This window comes from Tauraco erythrolophus, chromosome 10, assembly GCF_009769465.1.
Source record: "Tauraco erythrolophus isolate bTauEry1 chromosome 10, bTauEry1.pri, whole genome shotgun sequence".
Classification (NCBI taxonomy): domain Eukaryota; kingdom Metazoa; phylum Chordata; class Aves; order Musophagiformes; family Musophagidae; genus Tauraco; species Tauraco erythrolophus.
This window is the reverse complement of record NC_141474.1, coordinates 29,903,750-29,923,482: the sequence shown is the minus strand read 5'-3', so window position 1 is coordinate 29,923,482 and position 19,733 is coordinate 29,903,750. Positions and strand designations below refer to the sequence as shown.

Below are 19,733 nucleotides of genomic sequence, written 5' to 3'. Positions count from 1 at the left end.
GTGCCGCTCGCCCGCCCTCCCGGAAGCCGCTGCCCCGCCCGTGTAGTTCCCGCCGGAGGCGAGGCCCTATGGTGCGGCCGGCACCGCCCCGCGGTGCGGACTACATCTCCCAGCAGGCACCGCGCGGAGGGGAAGAGGGGCTTAATCTCGTGAGAGCTCAACGGTGCCTGTTTCCGTCGGTGCGGGAGGAGGAGGAGGAAGATGGCGGCGCGGCGGGGCTACCTCCTCTGCCTGCCTCTCGCCCTGGCGCTCCTGGCGGGCGGCAGCGCTCGGGCCGCCGGGCCGTTGCCTGCCGCCTCGTCCGAAGCCTTTGACTCCGTGCTGGGCAACACGGCGTCGTGTCACCGCGCCTGCCAGCTGACCTACTCCCTGCACACCTACCCCAAGGTACGGCCGGGCCCTGCCTCACGGCTCCCCGCGGCGGGGCCGGCTCCTTCCCGGCTCGGCCTTGCTCCCTTTCTCCCTGTCCCGGGAGCCGCGGGGCTGGCGGGCAGCGCGGCCCCGGCCTCCCTGGCGCGGCCGACCCCGGGGCTGTCACCGGCCCCCCTCCCCGCCCAGGCGCCTGTGCTCCAGAGGGGCAGGAAACAGTCGGGATTTTCTCGAGCAGGAGCCCTTGTCGAGGCGCGTCCCCGTGCATGTTTTGTCGAGCAGTGTTGGGCGTGTCTTTAAGTAAACGTAAGCATGAAAGAAGCTGGTGCTTGCGGTGCTCAGGTGCAGTCAGTGGCCGCCTGCTGCTGCTCTTCCATGGCGTGGCTCAGCTGGCTTAGGTTTTCGTCCCCTCGAAGTAAGGAATGCAGCAGCTCCTCTAAAGATAGATACTTCGTTTTGGAAATAGATGGTTAGGCTGTAGCTTGCCAAAGAAATGCTCTCAAAGTATAGCTTTGTTAGTGCTGGGTGCTTTTGTGGGTTTAGGGGGATTTGCTGCTTTTTTGCCTCCTGTTCCTAAAGAGGCAGCTGTAATTTGGCTTAGGCTGTTCTGTATTTTTGGGCACTAAAACGGTGCTGTGTCCATGATGGGCCAAAGATCCTAAGCCAGGGCGCCAGTGTGGCACTTGGATGTTGAAGGAGGAAGCGTAAATGATTGTAAACAGGTAGCTTGTCAGAAACTTCAACCTGTATTTTGATTCACTTGCATGGAAATGATGAGGACTCTTACCCCCTCTTTGAGATTTCACTGAGGGCAGCAGGCAAAGGGAAGCAGTGACAATGTTAGGTAATAGGGCTTTGTCTGCTTTCATCCAAAATGTACATTGGATTTTGAGACCGTAGCTGATGTTAGTATCCCCACAGAGAAGAAGTAACAGGGAGTTGTGTGCAATACAAGTAAACTTACACGTGTACTTACGGCATGTTTTGGTGCCTATGTGTGATGACGGTGATAGTGAGGAGAGAGAACTAAACCTGAGAAATTAGGACTAATCGTTATGCTAATATATGTCGATGCTATTTTGGCACACTGCTCTTGTCTCTGTTGTAGGACTCTTTCGAGTTCAGGGAAGGCTGATATTTCTGTGATTTTTACTGTACTTTTTAATTCCATGTTGTGTGTTGTTGGAGCAGTCAAATAATACATGTTTCTTCCTTTACGTTTAGTCCGTATTCTGTTTGTCACAAAGCTACCAGTTGGATTTGAAGGAAACTGTTTTACTTGTCATTGGAAAATAAGACAAGCTTCAGTAAGACTTTCATGGAAGACTGCCATAGAAATCTGTCTGCTAAAGCTAATTCTGTCTAGATTATCAAATTACAAAACACATTTTCTGCAACAGTGTAACTGTCTTAGCCATCTTGTCAGTGTTGTTAGAGTTCCGTTTTAATGTACATGCAGTTTTCTACTTTTATGCCTTTAAAGCGTGTGAACCTGTGCTCTTGGAGACAAACAATGGCCAGTTTATTTACAATAGGTTGTTCAGTAAGGTGTGGTATGTTTGGTTTTCATTATATTAATTCAGAGTCCGTTTTCCACCTGTACAGTAACTGGCTGCAGTCATCTGAGTGGTTGTAGTTAGTGGTTTCAATGGGTCGGATTCACGATAGGGTGTGACTGTAAGTAGGAGCTCTCACAATAGAGGCTGTCTCTAGTTCTGCAACGTGGAGAGCACTGTGTGTAGAAAGTGCACATCCATCCCTTTGGTACTGTGGACGGAAGAAATACTAGGTGTAGTTGTTCTACATTTGCACAATTTTAATAATTGCAGTGAGGAAACACTTTTCCCCTTCAGTTCAATATAATAAATATGTTTGTGGGAGTGGTTTGGCAAGTGAGCAGTTAGCTATGGTACTGGTATAGTACATCAGAAGATAATCTCTTGTTCTGACAATCCTGTTGTAGTTCCGATTAGAGTCTGGTAGGCACATTTTAATATGCTGTGAAAATTAGTCCTTTTTTTTGTTGTCTCCTGTTGGGTTCTACAGCGTAAGTTCTGAGATGGAAGACTATCTACTCTTTGTAGGGTTGAACATCAGTAAATCTTTTAGAGCAGTATCTCTTCTTTTTAAACCCAATACTTTTTTAAAAAATGCAGCACAACTTTACTTGTGTGTTGTAGGACTGGAATTACAAAATAGAATTTGCTGTGCTGGGTCTGCCCCACCACAGAATGAAGAGCTCTGTTAGGAACAAATCAATAGGTATGTTAGTGTTGGAGAGCTGTAGCTTGATTTTAGTTCAGATCATCCAGAGTGTTGTATTCAGCTGCTTCTAGGTCTAGTGGAGGGAAGGAGGATGGTGCTCTGGTGTTCGGCCTTTTATAGCACTTCCAGGAGAAAAAAAAAAAAAAAAAAAAATCTTTGTTTTCTGACAATTTATTATTGAATGGAGGGATACAAGCCTTTTCTTGTGCCTTCCCAGGAAGAGGAACTGTACGCGTGCCAGCGAGGCTGCAGACTGTTTTCCATTTGTCAGTTCGTGGACGATGGCATCGATTTGAATCGAACCAAACTGGAATGTGACTCTGGTAAGACTTCCATATTCCTCCAACATCCCATAATGTGGAGATATTACAGAGGGAAGAGCAGGGACATCTGAAAGGGAGTTATTAAACTGATGGGAATATTTCAGTTGTTTTTTGTTTAACTTCTTAAAAGTTATGTATGGGATATAAAAAAGATCTTATGGAAAGGTCGTCTGCTCTCTGTGAGTTTCTCCTTACTTGATCGTTAGTGTGTCATCAATTGTTGTAAATAAGTAGGAAATACTCAATTTTACTATAAACAGTTTGTCATAGAAGACAGAAAATGGCTGGGGAAAAAAGATCCAGTCAAGTTATCACTTTTCCTTTGATGCAAGAATCAGTCCCATTTACAATTCCTGACAAACTTGCTTATTAAAGTGAATTGTTCAGGTGGAGTAAGAGCACAGATCTTAATGTGCTGTCTGCTGTGTAACTTGTGGTCTAGGCTACATCCTGAGGTTTATCTATGGCTAAACTCTTGGGAATGAGGTACGTGTTTTGTTTGAAATAGACCATTAAATACTGGTGCCTAACTCTGAGATTATCTGTGTTAGAGCAAAAATTTCCGTGAAGATGAAATATGTGTACTATAGGCCAATTAATCCTGGGCTTGGAATGGCATAGAACTTTCATCCGATAAAACTGAGGGAGCTGGTTCACAGCTTTGCTCAGAGATTAAAGGGAACATAACCACCCAAAGCTGGAAAGGTAGGAGCTCTCCATCTATATTTCCAATAGAATTAAGCACCAAGCCAGCACTCAAAGGGGGCTTTTATCTTCTCAGAAGCTCATAAAAACCAGAGGGCTAGTGGCTAGCTCAGGGAGCTGGTGGAAGTAGAGCGCCTGTATGCAAAGATGCTAATGTGACACAAAGCTGCATTAAATACTCTAGAAATGGGCTAATGCTCTAGTCTGTCACACACTGTGTATAGCTGTGATGCAACATGTCAATCTAGTTGTCAAACCACATGTGAAAGAGTGCCATAAAAAAGGGTAATGTGGCAATAGGCCGCATGTGGAGGTAATGGAACAGTTGCTTGCTCTCTGGTTTAACTCGCCTTCCTGAGGCTGTTGTCTTTTGCTGGCTTATGTTCTGTAATCTGTTACATTGATTGGTGCCTCGACTAAGTATTCTGTGCTTGGCAAGATATATCTTGGCTGATCTGCTCAATTCTGTCTTCTGGTGCTGCATTATGCCTACAAACACTAGTTTGGTGGCAGTTCTACTGTAGAATTGCAGTTCAGGTGCTAAGAATTGTGTACTCGACGTTTAGCTGCTGATGCCTTGCCTCCTGCCAGCTTCTTAGCTTTTATGATGGTCCATTTTTTTTCCCGCAGAAAATTGAGACAGCTACTGTTCTCTTTGTTGCTGCTTGGTTTGAGTCTTTAGTTCAGGTAGTACTGCAATGTTGTCCACCTAAACTTTAGAGTCTTGGGGAAGAGCTGTACCCGTGTGTTGTCTGCCTGCTTTCTCCATGGGCAGAATAATCTAAATTATTCTCTCTGAATAATTTAGATCTCTTGGTCTCTGATCTCTAGTGAAAAATTAATAGAAGCTATCTGTAAAACAAAGAGTGAGCTTAATTTTTCATTAAAAAATATTCCATAATACTCTCAGTCCAGTTTCTGTACTTCTCACGCTAGCAGGAAAATGCTCCTTTGGTTTTCTTGTGATACCGTGACTTTTGTTGTTACTTTGAAGGGATTTAATGGACTCATGGTCCCTCTTTTGTTTTTAGGATTCTATCTCTGCTCTCTGAGGTAAATATTAATGTTTTACGTGATATATATATAGAGAGAGGAAGAAACTGAAGTGGTAGTGAGAGGATCAATGAAAACTCACATCCCTGAGTTTGGCCAGGGTAACGTTTCTGATCGGTTGCTCTGATTGCATTCAGATTTCAACTACCCCATCTGTGTAGGCTCTGATTCGTTAACCTTCATTAGATCTCAGAGCAAACGCTACCCCCGGAGTGATCGCTGTATCTTTCCCTTCAAATGGGATTGTCAGTCCTTTAACTGCTGCTTTCTTTCTGATCCAACTTATACTGAAAATGTTTTCTTAACTAAAATGCAGAATTTATCTTCTCATTTGGGGAACTTCTTCCTTGCAGCCTGTACTGAAGCATACTCCCAATCTGATGAACAATATGCTTGCCATCTTGGATGCCAGAACCAATTGCCATTTGCTGAGTTAAGGCAAGAGCAAGTAAGTAGATGACATGTTTTTCAAATACCACCTACTTGTTTTCTGTTCAGTGTGTGTCTTCCCTTTTTAAAATTTCTTCAAATGGAAAATAAGTTTTCCTAAGGACTGAAATCTAGACATGGGGTGAGCAAGAACATGACTTCTGTCCTTTTCATATAAAAACAAATGGAAACCCAGTTAATGTTGTGCTTGCAGTTAATGTCCCTGATGCCAAGAATTCATCTCCTCTTTCCTCTGACACTGGTGAGATCATTCTGGAGTGATATGATGGATTCAGCTCAGAGCTTCATAACATCCTCATGGACTTTCTACCTTCAAGCAGATGATGGCAAAATTGTCATATTCCAGGTGCTTGCCTTTTTCATTGAGATTAAGGTGTCCTTGCTGTAGAGTGCTGTCAGAAGTGTTTAGTTTTTGCTAGTATTTGACTACCTTTAGGGCCAGTGGCGGGGAGGGAATCAAGTGAATAGCACAAGTCTTGAAGTTAACTTCCATATTAGTTCTGAAAATGTGTTTGTCAAGATCAGTGGAAGCTTGCTAGCAGGATCTCCTAACTCCTTATTTTGTTTTAGTCAAAGCCAGAAGTACAGTATGTTCCACAGCTTGATCAGGAAACGGGAGATACAAGAGGATCCTTGTCACTGAGTAAAACAGCCTGTAAGTTGTTCTTTGTGCTTTGGAAGAGCAAATGTAAATGTTCTCAGTCATGTAGGGGAAAAAAAAAGTTATTGCAGGAGGCAGTTAAAAAGGAATTTTTAGGAAGCTGAAATATTGTCTTCTGAGTAGACTGAGTTATGTACACTTAACAAAATCTGTGGTGGAAACCCAGCTCTGCTGGAAATAGAAACATGCAAGTTAGGGCCATTTTAAAAGCTTCCTTTTACGCTCTCTGTACAAACTGTGTGATGTTTGGGTCTTCTGTTGTTTTCCTGACCGCTGTTTCTGCTGTTGTATTGCAGCAGACCTACGTCCAGGAAGTTCACAGACCTACCGAGGGCTTTTTGAAGAGCGAGAAAATGACAGCTTTTTCAAGTGTCTTTCCATGTATGTATATTCTAGAATGTCTGTGCCTAGTGAGGAGGATAATGGCCTTTGCTGTGTGTGTATGGGGGCACTGGTGCAAGATCTCGATGTGCTACAAGTCTGTTAGGCTCAGGATGTATAGCAGTTAAAATTGTGTGTCTGTTACTGCTGCTTTTCCCTGCTGACTCCATGTTATTTGCAGACTTTTCTGCCAAATTTGATGCTCCGTTCTAATTCAAGGGAACTTCATATTGGTAATTTCCTACGCTGTTTTTTGAGTGTGATCTGTGAACTGTTTACTGCACTTCAACTGTTCTTTAGCTCTGGATCAGGGCAAAGCAGTTGTTTTGTATTTTGTTTTGAGATTGTCCGTACAAAAGACACTGTTGTGTCTTGTTTCTAAGCTGAAAATACCCAGGATATCTTTATACAAGCTTTGCTGAAGATCAGCATCTTGGTTCTTTCCCTTACTCTAATACTTTCTCCTTAAAAGTTTACACCTGAAGGATCAGTGAATTGCACCCCAAATCCATAACAGAAAAATCTGTTGTTAAAATTCTAAGTGGGAGGATGCTTAGGGCCCAATGAACAGAATCCAGCAAGGCTTTTGTGTCTTCCAAGTCAGACACTAAATAGGCATTAGAGGTTACATTGAGTACCCGGGACTCTGAAGTGGGCCATGTAGCTGGAAGAGCCAGAAACTAGTGAATCAGCAGGAAAGGCAGTCAAAATTGAGCGGAACGTTTTAGATAGTCCTTTGTCTTGTATTCAGTGTATGAAATCTAGTAACATTCTTCTCATTTCAGAAATTCCAGCTGGATTTTAACTGTCACACTCGTCCTGTCAGTGTTGGTGCTGCTCTGGATTTGTTGCGCTACTGTAGCCACAGCTGTAGAGCAGTATGTTCCATCCGAGGTAACGAACGCTATTTTGTAACTTACAACATTTTGAATTTACTCCTTGTATTACTTTTACATTGCAGCCGCCTAGAGACTAAGAAACGGTTGGGGGGAGGTTCAACTAGAAAGAGCATTTTGTTTTTTTTCATTTTGCAGATGTGGTTAGCAAACCAATTCTGTTATTTAAACGTTGATTTTTCTGGCTGAACAATTCTCACGCTTTCCTGTGGCCGAGGGATGCTCTGAGCCTTGCTCAGGCAGCCCAGATACGATGTCTTTTGGCTTGCAGCACTCTCCTCTGAACAACTTTCAGATTACTCTTAACAAACAGAGGTTGCTTCTTGTTTCTCTGGGAGTAAAGCTGTACTGAGGGTTGGATGGTGCAAGTGGAACCCTGTATGGGTTTAATCCAGGAGGATCAGTGGTGAGAAGTGACAAGGTATTATCAGTGAGTGCATAGTCTGATCCGAGGGGAACAGGCTGAACTAGCATCTCTCATGCCCAGTGAAATAAGGAACGCTCACAGTATTTGCAAACTAAAGGAGCTGTTACACAAGCGCTGTATCTGCTGCTGTTCTGGCAGGTTTAATACGCTTCTCTTGAACTCAAATCGAGTTCCAGCCATGAATTTCAGATCTTACAGAAAGCCTGGGTTAACTTGTATTGAAGGGCTGCAGCCATCAGAACCAGGAATGTAGTTGCATAACGAAATGCATTTTATTCACAGTATGGAGCATAGTCTTAAAGTAAATTGTTTAAATATTTCAGAAGCTGAGCATCTATGGAGATTTGGAATACATGAATGAACAAAAACTGAACAGATACCCATCTTCTGCGCTTGTTGTGGTTAGATGCAAGACTGAGGAACATGAAGAAGCAGGACCTCTTCCTACAAAAGTCAATCTGGCTCAATCAGCAATTTAAAGAAGTCTCCATTGGATCCAAAAGACTAATTCTAACAGAGCTAGCAACTCCCGATCGTTTGTGGAGGTTCTTCAAAATACGAAGCTTAGCAGCCAGTCTTTAAATGCAAATAAAGTTACAGAATCAACAAACGGCACGGGATTTTGTTTTCAACTAGTAGTAACGATTCAGACATCTTGAATTTATGTTTGTTTCCAGACAGAATCACTTCTCACTGGTGTTTGCTCTGTGTCTTTTTGCTTACAAAAGCTGTAAGCATGTTTTCCATACTTCTGCCATGACACTTTCAAACTTATTTGTGTGTTCTAGAGTGTGATGTGTACATTCAGAGTTAGCTTTGTAAAGGTATGAGAAATCTTAAGTAGGCAGGAAATGCCTTTTTAGTGTTGCACTTTCTATTGTAGTTAAGAGAAAATATTATGAAATTATCTGCTGAATTTTTGTACTTGTTCATGTCCATGCACAAACAACCCTGTCCAAAACCAGAAATATATTTTTTTTTACAGTGTGGCGGTATCCAAGATGGAAAGCATTTGTGAGGTGCTGTAGGCTAGAACTCAAGTTTGCGAAAGATGGAAAATTTTTCAAAGCTTATGGACATACCCCTTCACAAACAAAATGTAACATGGTCAATTATTTTGTCAGACTTTAGCCTTTAAGTCTTAAATTGCTTGCAAAGTTAGCGCCTGTGTTTTCTGAAGAAATTCTACTTTCTGTTCTTGATTAACTATTCTAGTCTTGTAACTTCATTTACAGAAACAAGTTGATTCCTGAGAAATGAGAACAGACAAATAAAATTGACTGTATAGAACATGTTGGCTGTATAGCTTTTTGCTGTGGTGAATTACTGGTGAGAACATACCAGTATGAAAGCCTGTCTGCAGCATTCCTCTCATGGGCGATGTGATCTGATTTTGCCATATGAATCACAAACACAACATATTTCCCTCATATTTCTATTATTTTGTTTTCTGCATTTCTTTTCTTTGAGGACATTACTATATGCTGCTTCCCATAGTATTGGCAAACTGGGGATATATGTGATTTTACAGTCTCTTTGTAAACAGAGTTTGAAAGCTGTCTGGGATGCATGATCTCCAACTCACTTTCATTTTGTTGATTATACAAACTCCCGAAGGATTAAAAAGAAAACAAAACCAAACACCACCTCTTCAGGTTTTGAGTTCTGGTGAGACCATAGAGGTCCTGGAGGATACAATATAGTGTTTCCTCACTGTTACAACTGGTTCAACAGTCATTCCTAATCCTGCTGTAATGCCAATGGTTGTGTAGCTACAGGTGGTGGAGCTGTGCAGGGGCCGTTAAGCAGGAATGTGCAGTAAGTGACCTATACTGAGCTGCTGAAGACCATCCGGGCAGGTTTTCTGTCAGTGAGGTTTAAGAGCATTCATACAATCATAGAGTGGTTTGGGTTGGAAGGGACCTTAAAGCTCATCCAATTCCAGCTGCCCTGCCATGGACCGGGACACCTTCCACTAGATCAGGTTGCTTAAAACCTCATCCAACCTGGCCTTGAGCTCTGCCAGGGATGGGGCATCCATTAAGAGATGCTTGTTTTAGGTAGGCTTGTATCGAGGTACAGAAACGCAATTTGAAGTCTTAAATTAGTGGTACCTCTTCATGTTAAATTCTTCTTTAGTGGGACAGCATTGTAGCCCAGAAATTTAGGTGCCAGCAGCCGTTGACAGGTGCCTTTGTGCGTAGGTGGCATTATTGCGAAGGCCTCGGGTGTGACTGTTGTGAAAATCGATGGTGCGATGTTCTGGGAACAGGATTCACTCGCACAGTAGCAGGGGTGGGACATCCCTGTCTGCAGCAGGGATTCAGCCAAGATGTGTGTTTCTGTTCACGTAGGGTGAACCTTGGTGTACAGCCCCATTTTGGTGCAGGCTGCCAGTGTTCTTCAAGCAGTATTGAATTCTTTTGTAAATATGGGCTTTGCTTCAGTGATTATAGCCTGGCATCCTGGCACTCTCTTGTTTGGGATTGCCTTTCCGGAAGAGACTTCAGCAATTCCAGTTTTTCTAACTCACGTGGAAATGTTTTCAACTCTGTTATAATGTTTTCCTTTATTATTACAGGTGGTTGCAGAGGGAGTGTTCCAGCTTCATGACAACAGGGCTGTTTGCCTGTTTCAAATGCTTACGGTACACCCGCCATTGTGTTGATGACCTGATTCCACAAAACTTCCTTTTCCAAAACGTTTGACTTTATAGCTTACGTTCCTAGGTTTGAGTTCCACAAACGACCGCTTTCACGTGGCGCTGTGTCTGCCTACAGCTAAGGGAGAAAGCCCAACGCGAGTTTGACGTGGTTTGTCTTTTGTTGGCTGTCTGATGGCATTTCAGCGAGGCGGTCGGTGCAGTGCAGCCAGCGATTCTGTAATGTGCTGGTAGGTCACAGGAAACTCTGCGCCTGCGGCATCTGTCACTTGGCACGACTGTTACCGGCGTCAGCCAGAGTCTGAAGGATTTAAGTGTTGTGTTTGTACGCTCCTGTCAAAGTGTCTTCCCTCAGTAAAATCAGGTAGCAGCTAGGCTGCAGCAGTTGAACTGCTTCGCAAGATTTCTCATCTAATTGGACTATTTAATTGGACTTGGCATTTGACTTTGCAAAACGCCTTGTCCTACCCATTTTTGCTTGAATGTTTAGCTTCCTGACATCTTCATTTGCAGAGGCTGTAATTTGGGTTTGCTCTCTGCCCAAGACCACTGTTTAAAGGAAAGGCCTTCAATTATTGAAATCGCAGGAGGAAAGCATTTTAGATTCACTTTAGGCATGTGTTCAGCTGAACTCGTGTCAGACTTTAAATGGAATCGTCTTGACACAAATGAGGCAACCCTCTCAAGTGTGTGTGCAATTCCTCGCTGGCAGAAATAGCCGTGGTACGTTCGAGAGGGCTTGTTTTTTTTTTTTTAAGTGCTAGAATTAACAGTCGTTTCCTATCATACTGAATATCTTGATCCGTGTTCCCTCTTCAGCTTCTCTGAAATTTTAAATTTTTTTTTTTACTCCAGAAGGGCTTGCTTGTGTTTGTTACCTCGTTCTCATGAACTCATTCTTCTGAACCATAGCAGTCTTTGATGTGGGGTAACTGCTCTAAAATCCAGCTGCCTGGTTGGCTACAGCTCAGCTTGATGGTGTAGGAAATATATGGTGGTAGATGTCAGGTCTTACGGACATTTGCCTGCCAGAGTGGGTTTGCTCTGCATTCTAAACGTTTCCATCATAGACTGTTTTGGGTGCACATAGCGAGCCTGCTTGACCTGGCTCTTACGTGGGACTCAGCAAACTTACAATCACCTAATAAGCTTTCAGAAGGCTCAAAATAGTCCTTCTGTATCAAGTCCGATTAGAAATTAAAACTTCCTCTTTAAGAGAGACAGATGGAGAATTTAAGACGCGCAGGTTTTAACCCTTAGTCTGTCATTCTTCCATATTGTAGCAGTTGCCCAGACTTGCAGACCATTTGCTACTTGGCATTTGGTGTCTTCACCTGAGATCCCCCTTGGAACAGGAGAACTTTCTAGCACCGAGTTTGACAGTGATGTTGTTCTGGTGAGAAGCTTCTGCTTTGGACAAATTGGTGTTGCCATGCTGAAGGAGGAGCTCCTAAAAGACTATTTATTTCATTCTGGCCAGTCTGTGAACAGCTGAGTGCAGGGCTGGCAGATGCCCTTGCCAAGAAGTGTATATTAACTCAGTATAGTTGAGAATGAGTTGTATGTGTGCGGATGGAGAGGGAAGTAGCCGTGATAGTTCCTCCATGTTGGGCATTATTTGGTGCTTTGAATCAATTTAGGGCAAGCCAACTTATAGGCAATATAGCTGCCAGCGACTCCTCCGAAGCCCTGGTAAGCTGTTTTTGCTAGTGCCTGGGGAGGAATCGTGACCTGTGAGGTAGCAACAATTTGGAGGCACTTGAGTCCTGTGGACCCTCCTGCAAGCGAGAAGAACACGAGCGCCTCAAACACTTTATGCCAGTGCTTTTTCTCCCCTCCCCACCTCCGTGGCAAAGCTGCCTGCTCATGACACTTTATCCTCGAAGCTGTGAAACCGCTCTGCGTGTGCTGAGACCTGCAGCCGGTTTAGAAGGCTGCAATCTGTTTGGAAGGTTCATTAGCTACAGGCTGAGCTGCTAAGGTTCACTGCAGGCCTGGAAATTCAAGTACGTAAGTGAAAGAGAGGACTCTAGAGGATTTGCTATGCCTGTGCTCGTTGCCCAAGCAGGGAAGCTATTCCAGATGGTTGTATCCTGCAGTTTTGCTCAGGTCTGATCATCTTGCAGGAGTCCAGGCTGATGCAGCTACGTTGCTAGCCTTGTTTTGGAAAGGAGGTGGGGAGGAGACTTGTGTGAAGATGATCTAGCCCTCTTCCCTCAAGTTTTCATCCCATTTCCCTTTTGAAGGGGGGTTCTCCCTGACCCAGCACCAGAGTAAATGCAGTCAGCATCAGCTGGAGGTGAGCATTCCTCTTCCAAATCAACATCAGGAGTGGCAACGGGGTTCTCAGTATCTGAAACCTCAGTGTCCTTTACGATTTGCCTAATGACCTGTTGTGAAACCGAGATGGAGCCAGGAGGAATGAGAAGCAAACCAGAAACCCTGTTTCCGACCAGAGCTGGAGCATGGGCTTGGCGCTGCCTTCCGCGTGTTCTCCTGCTTGCGTGCCCAGGCAGCAGCACGCTCCGTGTTTCCTACCTCTGTTGAGTTTTGTATCCTGGTAACGTCACTCGTGTTAAGGTGCAGAAAGCTCCCTGTGGTCCTTCGAGCTGCTGTGAGGGCTGTAGCTCTGGGAAACATGAACAAAACTCACCCCCAGGTACTGTTCTTCTCTTCAGAAAAATCTTATGTGCAACTGTTTCCTAAAGTACATGTGTTCTCAATAGTGTTCTTTGCCTTACCTCGTTATCACTGATTTCTGTGAGATTTTTGAGTTGCTTCTACTTAATCTAATTTGATACAAAAGGAGAGTCTTGATAAAAAGTGCTGGACATGCGTTGGTTGTTTTCCAAATGGGTAACTAAGATTTAAACCGTGATTGTGAATTAAATCTGGGCCACGTTTCCACCGAGCCAATTTTTGCTTGTACGTAAAAATAAAGGAATATGTTATATATTCCTGGGTAGGATGGTATGAGAATTAGAAAGGCATACCTTGTGTGGCGACTGCATGCTGCTCCTGTAAACAGTCTTTTATTCCTTTCCTTCTAGAGAAATGGTGATGTAGCTACTTTTGATTCAACAAAGTCCTTCTCTGAAGAAAGAGGTAACAAATAAAATGCAGAGCTTAACATTTTTATTATTAAAGTATAAATCAATCGATACTATCTTTGTAATGTAAAATGCAACCAATATTTCTGGTCTGTTGAGACTTTTCTTTTCCCCCTTCTGTTTAGTAAAACATCCAGACTGTAACATCAATAAACGTAAGCTGTTCTTTGTTGGCCTGGAGTTGGCAGTCTTATGGTATAGTAGCATGATAGATAATCCTTGTCTGTCACGGAAAGGCTCGTAATGAACTTGCTGTAGGCTTTCTATATGTTTTAATACCCAAACTTCAGCAAATTTTGTCCATATTAAGAAGGAGAAAGTGAGATCAAACAGTATCAATGGCAAACCTGTAGATCGGTTTGCAACGACATTTCGTCACTGCTGTATTTTGTATTCGTGTCTGTTTGCAACTGTTGTGCTCTCCCATCAAAGGTGTTGTCTTGTAGGCACAGACACGCTGTAACTCACCACTTCTCTTTCAAGCTGAAACGTTCTGCGTTTGATTCCTGCTCAAGCGTGGCGGAGGGGGTGGTGGCTGCAGCTGGGATCCCTTTGCTGTGGAGCAAAGTCTGTGCCCTCACTTGCGTTCATACAACTCAACAACTGAGAAAATACAAAGCACAGCTAAGACAAATTCTAACTTTTTGATCAAAGATCTTGAAGTTCAGAAATACCAAACTCCAGTTATACACATGGGGTTGTGTTAAGCGACCAGTTACGTGTTTCTCAAATGACCGCATTAATTTTTTTTTCCCATTGGTCAGGAAATACAAAGGAATGCAGGAAAATACAATGTTGGTCAGAGGAAAAGCACTCTGGTGCTGTGGATTGCTGAGATGAGGGCAGCTGGTCGGCGTTGCTCTTTCGTGTGCTGTCCTTGTGTCGCAATGACTGTGGGTTTGGCGTTTAGCTTCCGGATTTGGCTGGATTTACATACGTGACTTTCTGAAAGCTGGACCCGCTGGAAGGTTGCTGCCCTTTGCAGCCTGGAGGTGCCTTTGGGGAGGAAAAGGGCTCCTTTTCAGCCTGTTCTCACGATTTTGAGCTGATAATTCAGCCTTGTTCTGTGGGAGCGTTGAAGTCCTGGTCAGGGCAGAAAGCCCAAAGCACTGTAAAGTGAAATTTTTACCTCCTGAGGAGTTTTGCCCTAGGCTTTGGGAGGGCACCTTTCCCAGCCTTACATTGACCTGCCTTGTGTTTCAGCTGCTCCCCCTGTGGAAAGGGCACTGCTGGCCCGTGGGGTCAGGCAGGGGCTTGGCCTTCTCCACCCTCTGCATCCGAGTGCGTCAGGTGAGCTCTGATAGAGACATGGCGTTTGCGCCATTCACTCCCAGTGCTCCGTACCGGCGACATGGGCTCTTCCACACTGCAAACAGCGAAATTCCCTGCGAGGAGGTCTTCAGCATCATCATTTGGCTATTAAAACTCCACTATGAACCCTCAAATCAGCCCCCCACCAGTCCCGCACGGAGCCCCTTCAGACATCGCCCTCGCGGCTCCATGCCATTCCCTTCCCAAACACCTTGGCCCTGCTGGACCCCTCCCAGCCCCTCACCTCTCACTCTTGCCTCCCGACAGATCGCTGCCGGCCATGCAGTGCCCGCGTGGGCTGCACGCGGCGGCGCGCCTGCATCTCCGCCGTGGCGCTGCTTGTCCTCGCTGCCGCCGCGGGCTCAGTGCTGGCGCTCCTGCCGCGTGTGCCAGGTTGGTATCCCAAGAGTCGTTACTTGTTTTGGTAACGGAGGCAGAAAACAACGTTCCATGAGAAGAGCCTTTGTGTTTGTTGCCGTGCGTGAAGTGGCGCTTCCCGGCACAGACCAGGAGGAAGGATGGTGCGGGGCTGCGCCAGCCTCGTGCAGTCCGAGCCATCACCAGCCATTCCTCGGCTCCCATGGCTCACTCCGTAGGGTTGTGGTAACTCCAGGTGGCATAGTCATGCTTCAAATCACAGGTATAGTCTTCTGACTCTGCCATGAACCTACCAGAGATTAATCCTGGCCTCTGGTTATTTCCAGAACACCAAATGAATTTTGGAAATCCCCCTTTCTTCCCCTTGATCTGTTCCTCATACCGTGAAAATGTTGGAGAATAAAGTTTTTCTGGCTTTCCCTTCAGTGAACCGCTTCTGTGCAGCCTCCAATAACCGGACAGGCTTCTTGTGTGACGACAGAGCAACCTGTGTCCTGGCCAGCCAGGTCTGTGACAGAGTCAGCAACTGCAGGAACGGAGAGGATGAGCAGGAGAAACTCTGCGGTGAGTGGTTTTGTTGCGTCCATCCTCCCTGCGCTGATCTTCCTGCTGTGAGACAGAGCAGCCGATGTCCCTCTAATCCTGCTCCGTGCTTCTGGCTGCGTACGTGAGCGGATAAACCTGCTAGATCCTTTGTAGGGCAGACGCTGAGAGATGACACTGCCCAAAACCTAGTGGGAGTGCCAGGAATCAAAGACTCCAAGCTCCTCTGATCTTCCTAGGGTTTGAGGGTTTTTTTTTTAAACCATGATGCAGTTTTCCTCCATTTAAGCTCTGTGCCTACATGGTTCATTTATTGTCCAGTTACCCTGGAAAAAAACTCATTAAAGCAGAAGCCTGGGGTGCCCAGACTCTGCATCCAGCTCAGCCATGAGCATTCCTTTCCCTCTCCAAGCACAGCTTCCTTATCTGCAGCGTTGTTCATGCCCTGACACCGCATGGGGAAGGACAACCGACCTCCCATGACAGTGGCTTTTGGTAGCTGCCATCCCCGTTTTAGCCAGTGCATCCATGCTCGGTGGAGTTGAACACGTGTCCCGTGTGTCTGCTCTCGCAGGTGACTTGCCCCGCAGCCTTCCGGGATACCTGGTTTTCCGCTGCAGTAACCCCATGTACTGGGTCTATTCCGATCAGAGGTGTGACGGGATGAACGACTGCGGAGACTGCTCTGATGAGATGGGGAGCTGTAAGTCTCTCTTCTGGCTGCTGTTGGGCAAAAGATCTTGTCTGCTGATGGACTGAAATAGGTTGCACAGGTGAGGTGCTCACTGATGCTGCTGGAACCACCTGGGGGCTGGCACCCAGCCCTAAAACACGAAATAGCTGGGATAGGACGTGAGTGCGAACTGGGCAGGCTCCCTCCCATCAGCTGCTGAGGGCTCTGTGCCAAAGCCTGGTGGCAACCCCGAGGGGAAAGGCTCCAGGCTTTGCTCCCAGCCCCAGAAGTGGTTCCTCCTCTGTGGCTTGCTGAGTGCGGAGCTGTTTCGTTGCGACGTGTAGCTGTAGGCAGCAGTGATCATTCAAATTGGTGAGGGTAGTGAGGCACTGGAGCAGGTTGCTCAGAGAAGTTGTGGATGCCCCATCCTTGGAAGTGTTCAAGGCCAGGTTGAATGAGGCTTTGAGCAACCTGATCTAGTGGAAGGTGTCCCTGCCCCTGGCAGGAGGGTTGGAACTAGATGATCTTGAAGGTCCCTTCCAACCCTAACCATTCTATGATTCTATGAAACTGGCCTTTGGTTGTTGGTCAGGAGATAGAAGTCTCTGAGCCAGGGGACTGAGCGTGCCCCAGCAGCTTTAAAGCCATCCAGATCCTTCTCTTGCTAAAATGAGCAGCAGGTTTGTTCCTAAATCACCCCTGTGGTTTTGAACCTCAGGTGAGACCTGCCTGTATCAGCAACTTTCTCTAGAGTAGCTTGCTAAAAAAAATAAATTACATCTAATTGTCCCTCTCAGGATGGCATGTCTGCCGCAAAGGTCATTGCAAAGTCACACTCCCTGGTTGTCTCCCACAAGCAGCATCAAGCGAGTGTCCTCTTCAGTGGGTTCACAGTCTCAGGGTCATCACCAGTGGCTTTTCAGTAGCTGCTGGGGATGAAAGGGTAGTTACCCACGTAAGAAAGGAGGAAATGAGTCAGTGCAGCAGCAGCATTTCTGTTCCCTGTTTTCCATCCCTCTCAGCGGCCGCCTGCCCCCCGTGCGGGTCGGAGTGGTGGAGCTGCAGCCCTGTGCTCTATGAGTACTGCTCCTGCGTCCCCAGGACGTTGTGCCGGGACGGCATCCAGCACTGCCTCAGCTGGTCCGACGAGTACATCTGCAGACCGTGAAATCTTGGCACCTGGCAGCGCTGGAGACCACAGGTTACTTCTGGCATCATCACCTTTAAACCCTGGTATCCTGCCCTGTGCTGCCACCCACTTGGGAAGCTCCAACTCAAGCAAGCCCTCAGCAGCAGTGCTCTGACCAGCACGCAGTGACACTGAACAGGGACAAACTGCTGCACTTCTAGCCTACGGCAACCCGTGCTGCAGGCTTGACACCGGCTGTGGGACACCTTCACAGGTTCTCCTGTCATGTGAGGGTGAGTCTTTTCTATATGGGCAGAGCACTGTGCTTGGCCAGCCCTGGGTGAGGGGCTTCTCTGGTATGGACATGCTGGTGCCTCTGCAGGCAGCCAGATCAAGATACATTGAGGACTACCCTAAAGAGCAGGAGCTGAGCGAGGTGAGCCTTTCTAGCCCTTGGGTTGGTGTTTCCCTCTAACATGTCTTCACACTCCTGAACCTCATGGGCAGGAGGAGAAGCCTGTGTTTGTGTTTAAAGCACATCTGCAGATGGTTTCAGCAGCAACTCTGAAGGCTCTGCGTCGATGTTCTCAGGATGCTTCCATGGGAACACTGTGCTGGGGGTGGCACCATGGGGAGCTGCTGCACAGGCCACTTCCTGTGCTCTTCTCAAACCTTGAAGACCAACATGGAGAGCGTAATGGCAAGGAAAATGAAGTGGAGAGGTTTCAGGGTTCATGGGGATAAATCACCACGTCCCTGTGACCACGTAGCCATCCCTGCAGGCCAGGGCAGAGAACCAGCACGTATATAAAATGTACATCTCTCAGGGCTGTGCAGCTTTGGAGAGGCAGCTCAGCAGGTTGAGAACAGCCATGGGTCTGGGATGCGTTTGCGCTGAAGTCGGCAAAGAAAGGAGGAAAAAAAAAATAGTCACAGCCTTGGAGCAGAGAGCAGCAGAAAACCAAATGCTGCTCCCAGGGTGGCAGGGGATGACATGGGATCTGTTAGTTGCTTGTTTCATTCCTCTGCCAGCAAAGCAGCATCGGGCAGCCAAACCACCAAAGCAGTCCTCAGGATATAGAGACGGACGTGCCACTGAAATTTAAGAAAGACGCGGTCTTTCTCTGCTCCTTTGAAAAGCTCACCTGCGTCTAAAACATCATCTCCGAGGAAAAAAACCCACATTTACAGTGAGTGCATTTACTTTTCTAGGCCTAAAATAAACACCAGGCGATGTTCTTCTCACCATCATCCCAGGTCATAGATCTTTAAAAATAAAACCCCATTCAATCATTTCCTCTCCGTCCTCTGATCTGCAATTCTGCCTGTCACCACGGCTTGTAGCAAGGGTGAATGTTTCTTCTAATTTCTAGCTGGAACACAGATGTAGATCTGAGAGCTCTTTAAAAATAGCTTTTCGGCTTTCTGACTCATACCTCACCTGGAATGAGATGGCAAAACTCTGCGTGACGGAACCGGTACTACAGGAAACTTTTAAAGCCACATTTAATGACCTGTCCTCCTCCACCCTGGCTCGGCCGGCTTTGTCTGTGCCTCTAAAACATCACTGCAGCGCGTTCAGTGCTGCAGCGTGGAAGAGAGGTTTGGAGTTTTCTGGGTGAAGATTTCTCACTTGCAAACTTCCAGCCTTAATCAAAGCCTGAAATGAAGGTGCACGTTTTTGCAGGAGAGTCACAGCCATCTAAGGCTGCGCCAAGGCTGAGCTGGGGTTGTGTGCTGGGTTCGTGTGGTGGGGTTTTGGTAGCGGGGAAGGGGCTGCAGGGACAGCCCCTGGAAGGAGCTGCTCGAAGTTTCCCCAGCTCCAAAACTCACCGGACCAGCCTCCGGTCAGGGCTGAGCCAACCAGCACCTCTGCAAATAATATATTTAAGGAGAGGACGAAGGAACCCACGTCATGTGGGACCTGCAGTGAAGAGAGGGGGTAGGTGGGGAGCCTGGCACCCCTGGCCTCTTGGGCAGGCAGCTGCCCACGCTGAACCACCTGGAGACAGCTGCAGTGGTGCAGCTTGGAGAGCTCCGAAGTGCCGCGATCCTGGGCACCCGCTGGGTGGAGTTCATCCTGCCAGGACGGACGAGGTTCATCAGACCGGTCAGGCCTGGCACAGCTGCAGCAGAGAGAGGACTGAGATCTGAGATGAATCGCCATGCAGACAGCAAGGTCAGTGAAGATGGAGCAGGAGGAGGTGTGACGAAGCTGAGATTCCCCTGCAGCCCGTGGTGAGACGGCCGGTGGCCCCTCTGCCGCCCACGAGAGAAACGGTGGAGCAGAGATCCACCGCAGCCCATGGAGAACCCCACACTGGAGCAGAGATGCCTATGCCCAAAGGAGTTTGTAGAGGATTGCCTCTTGTGGGAAAGGACCCCACGCTGCTGGAG

At 46.6% G+C, this 19,733-nt stretch overlaps 2 protein-coding genes across 3 annotated transcripts; both read left to right on the top strand.

Annotated features, from left to right (window-relative positions):
- Nucleotides 1–186: 186 nt before the first annotated feature.
- TMEM59 (transmembrane protein 59) lies at nucleotides 187–8,820 on the top strand. Of its 2 annotated transcripts, XM_086617329.1 has the most exons (8): nucleotides 187–387; nucleotides 2,852–2,957; nucleotides 5,069–5,163; nucleotides 5,359–5,511; nucleotides 5,736–5,820; nucleotides 6,123–6,207; nucleotides 6,993–7,101; nucleotides 7,854–8,820. In XM_086617329.1, exons 1-8 carry the CDS (start codon nucleotides 202–204, stop codon nucleotides 8,007–8,009), a joined length of 975 nt encoding a protein of 324 aa, XP_086473455.1. In that variant the 5' UTR covers nucleotides 187–201; the 3' UTR covers nucleotides 8,010–8,820. The 2 variants fall into 2 exon arrangements, with proteins under 2 accessions (XP_086473455.1, XP_086473454.1); XM_086617328.1 differs by lacking the exons at nucleotides 187–387; nucleotides 2,852–2,957 and having other exon boundaries at nucleotides 5,129–5,163; nucleotides 6,126–6,207.
- Nucleotides 8,821–12,830: 4,010 nt separating this feature from the next.
- Nucleotides 12,831–17,375, top strand: LDLRAD1 (low density lipoprotein receptor class A domain containing 1). Its single transcript, XM_009992654.2, has 6 exons — nucleotides 12,831–12,851; nucleotides 13,243–13,297; nucleotides 14,881–15,006; nucleotides 15,418–15,555; nucleotides 16,109–16,237; nucleotides 17,230–17,375. The coding sequence occupies exons 1-6, from the start codon at nucleotides 12,831–12,833 to the stop codon at nucleotides 17,373–17,375; spliced, it is 615 nt and encodes a 204-aa protein (XP_009990956.2).
- Nucleotides 17,376–19,733: the final 2,358 nt, after the last annotated feature.

Bases quoted from the DNA above. Each gene is read 5' to 3' on its own strand.
- TMEM59 (XM_086617329.1), top strand. From the start codon at position 202: ATGGCGGCGCGGCGGGGCTACCTCCTCTGCCTGCCTCTCGCCCTGGCG. The intron at 5,512-5,735 runs GTGCTTGCCTTT...ATTTTGTTTTAG, and splicing joins GCAAAATTGTCATATTCCAG to TCAAAGCCAGAAGTACAGTA. The intron at 7,102-7,853 runs GTAACGAACGCT...TAAATATTTCAG, and splicing joins AGCAGTATGTTCCATCCGAG to AAGCTGAGCATCTATGGAGA.
- LDLRAD1 (XM_009992654.2), top strand. From the start codon at position 12,831: ATGAACAAAACTCACCCCCAG. The intron at 15,007-15,417 runs GTTGGTATCCCA...CTTTCCCTTCAG, and splicing joins GCTCCTGCCGCGTGTGCCAG to TGAACCGCTTCTGTGCAGCC. The intron at 16,238-17,229 runs GTAAGTCTCTCT...CATCCCTCTCAG, and splicing joins CTCTGATGAGATGGGGAGCT to CGGCCGCCTGCCCCCCGTGC.